This window comes from Gymnoscopelus braueri (genome assembly GCF_963280865.1).
Source record: "Gymnoscopelus braueri genome assembly, chromosome: 8".
NCBI lineage: Eukaryota > Metazoa > Chordata > Actinopteri > Myctophiformes > Myctophidae > Gymnoscopelus > Gymnoscopelus braueri.
The window spans coordinates 42,921,745-42,922,859 of record NC_137609.1 but is presented as its reverse complement, the minus strand read 5'-3'; the positions used below and the strand labels follow the sequence as shown (position 1 = coordinate 42,922,859).

The 1,115-nt window shown below is 47.4% G+C and overlaps 1 protein-coding gene across 1 annotated transcript in view; it reads right to left on the bottom strand.

Moving 5' to 3' along the window:
* Nucleotides 1-1,115, bottom strand: part of LOC308090863 (zona pellucida-like domain-containing protein 1) — a gene marked incomplete at both ends in the record, with an annotated part of 5,453 nt that continues 4,338 nt past the window's right edge. The window contains one exon of the mRNA XM_080436136.1: nucleotides 1-495. Within this exon, the coding sequence (XP_080292262.1) occupies nucleotides 1-495 (495 nt within the window). The remainder of the gene's footprint in view (nucleotides 496-1,115) is intronic.

The following is a 1,115-nucleotide window of genomic DNA, read 5'->3' as shown; positions in this document are numbered from 1 at the left end:
TCAACCATTGATGGTAACAGGTGCGAGCTCAGCCTTCTTCTTCCTGTAATCCACAACAATCTCCTTGGTTTTACTGACGTTCAGGGAGAGGTAATTGTCCATACACCACTGCTCCAATGTGGCCACCTCCTCCCTGTAGGCCAACTCGTCGACGCCAGAGATCAGTCCCACCCCTGATGTGTCGTCAGCAAACTTCACGACATAGTTTGATGCCTGTGTCGCCACGCAGTTGTTGGTGTACAGGGAGTACAGGACACAGCCCTGTGGTGCCCCCATGCTGAGACTCAGTGTGGAGGAAGTACGACCAGCCACTCTCACCGCCTGGGGGCGGTCTGTCAGGAAGTCCAGGATCCAGTCGCACAAAGATGTATTCAGGCCCAGGTCCCGGAGCTTGCCATGGAGCCTGGAGGGCACTATGGTGTTAAACACGGAGCTGTAGTCCACGAACAGCATCCTCACATATATAAGTGCCCCTACCCTCCAGGTGGGAAAGGGCTGTGTAGAGGACATGGCCAATGGTATCTTCCGTGCTCCTGTTGGCTCGATATGCGCTCTTTAGTGAGTCCTTTAACTAGGCTAGGTGGGAAAAGTGGGGACGCTGGCGTCGACTGTTCGCCGCTCCACCTCCCAATGTCCCCCACCTGTATGAATGAATGAACCATTGTAAAGCGCTTTGAGCACTTGGAAAAGCACTATAAAAATGCAATTCATTATTATTATTATTAGGCTCTCAAAGCACTTGCTGAGTGCCAGCACAAAGCAGATCAGAGTGACTACAGAAATTCACTATACCACACTTCCACCGACTGTGGAAATCCTTCATGTCACACAGGAAATGTTACTCATCATCTCTTTTGTAGGTTACCTTCTTAATTACTGTGACTGTGTCAGCACTTTTTAAAATAAAATGTAGGGATGCTACTCCTTCAGTTATTCCTTCTGCATTCACAATACATTCGTCATACTGAGACTGTTGTGCATAGTGGATATTCCCCCAGTAGATTGTATGTATAAAACACATAAAACAACAGGTTTTGTGCTGTACCAAAAAAAGTTTAATAAAATTGAGAGACACAACAAAAAGATTTGATGACTGTACCCTGGATGCAAACCCT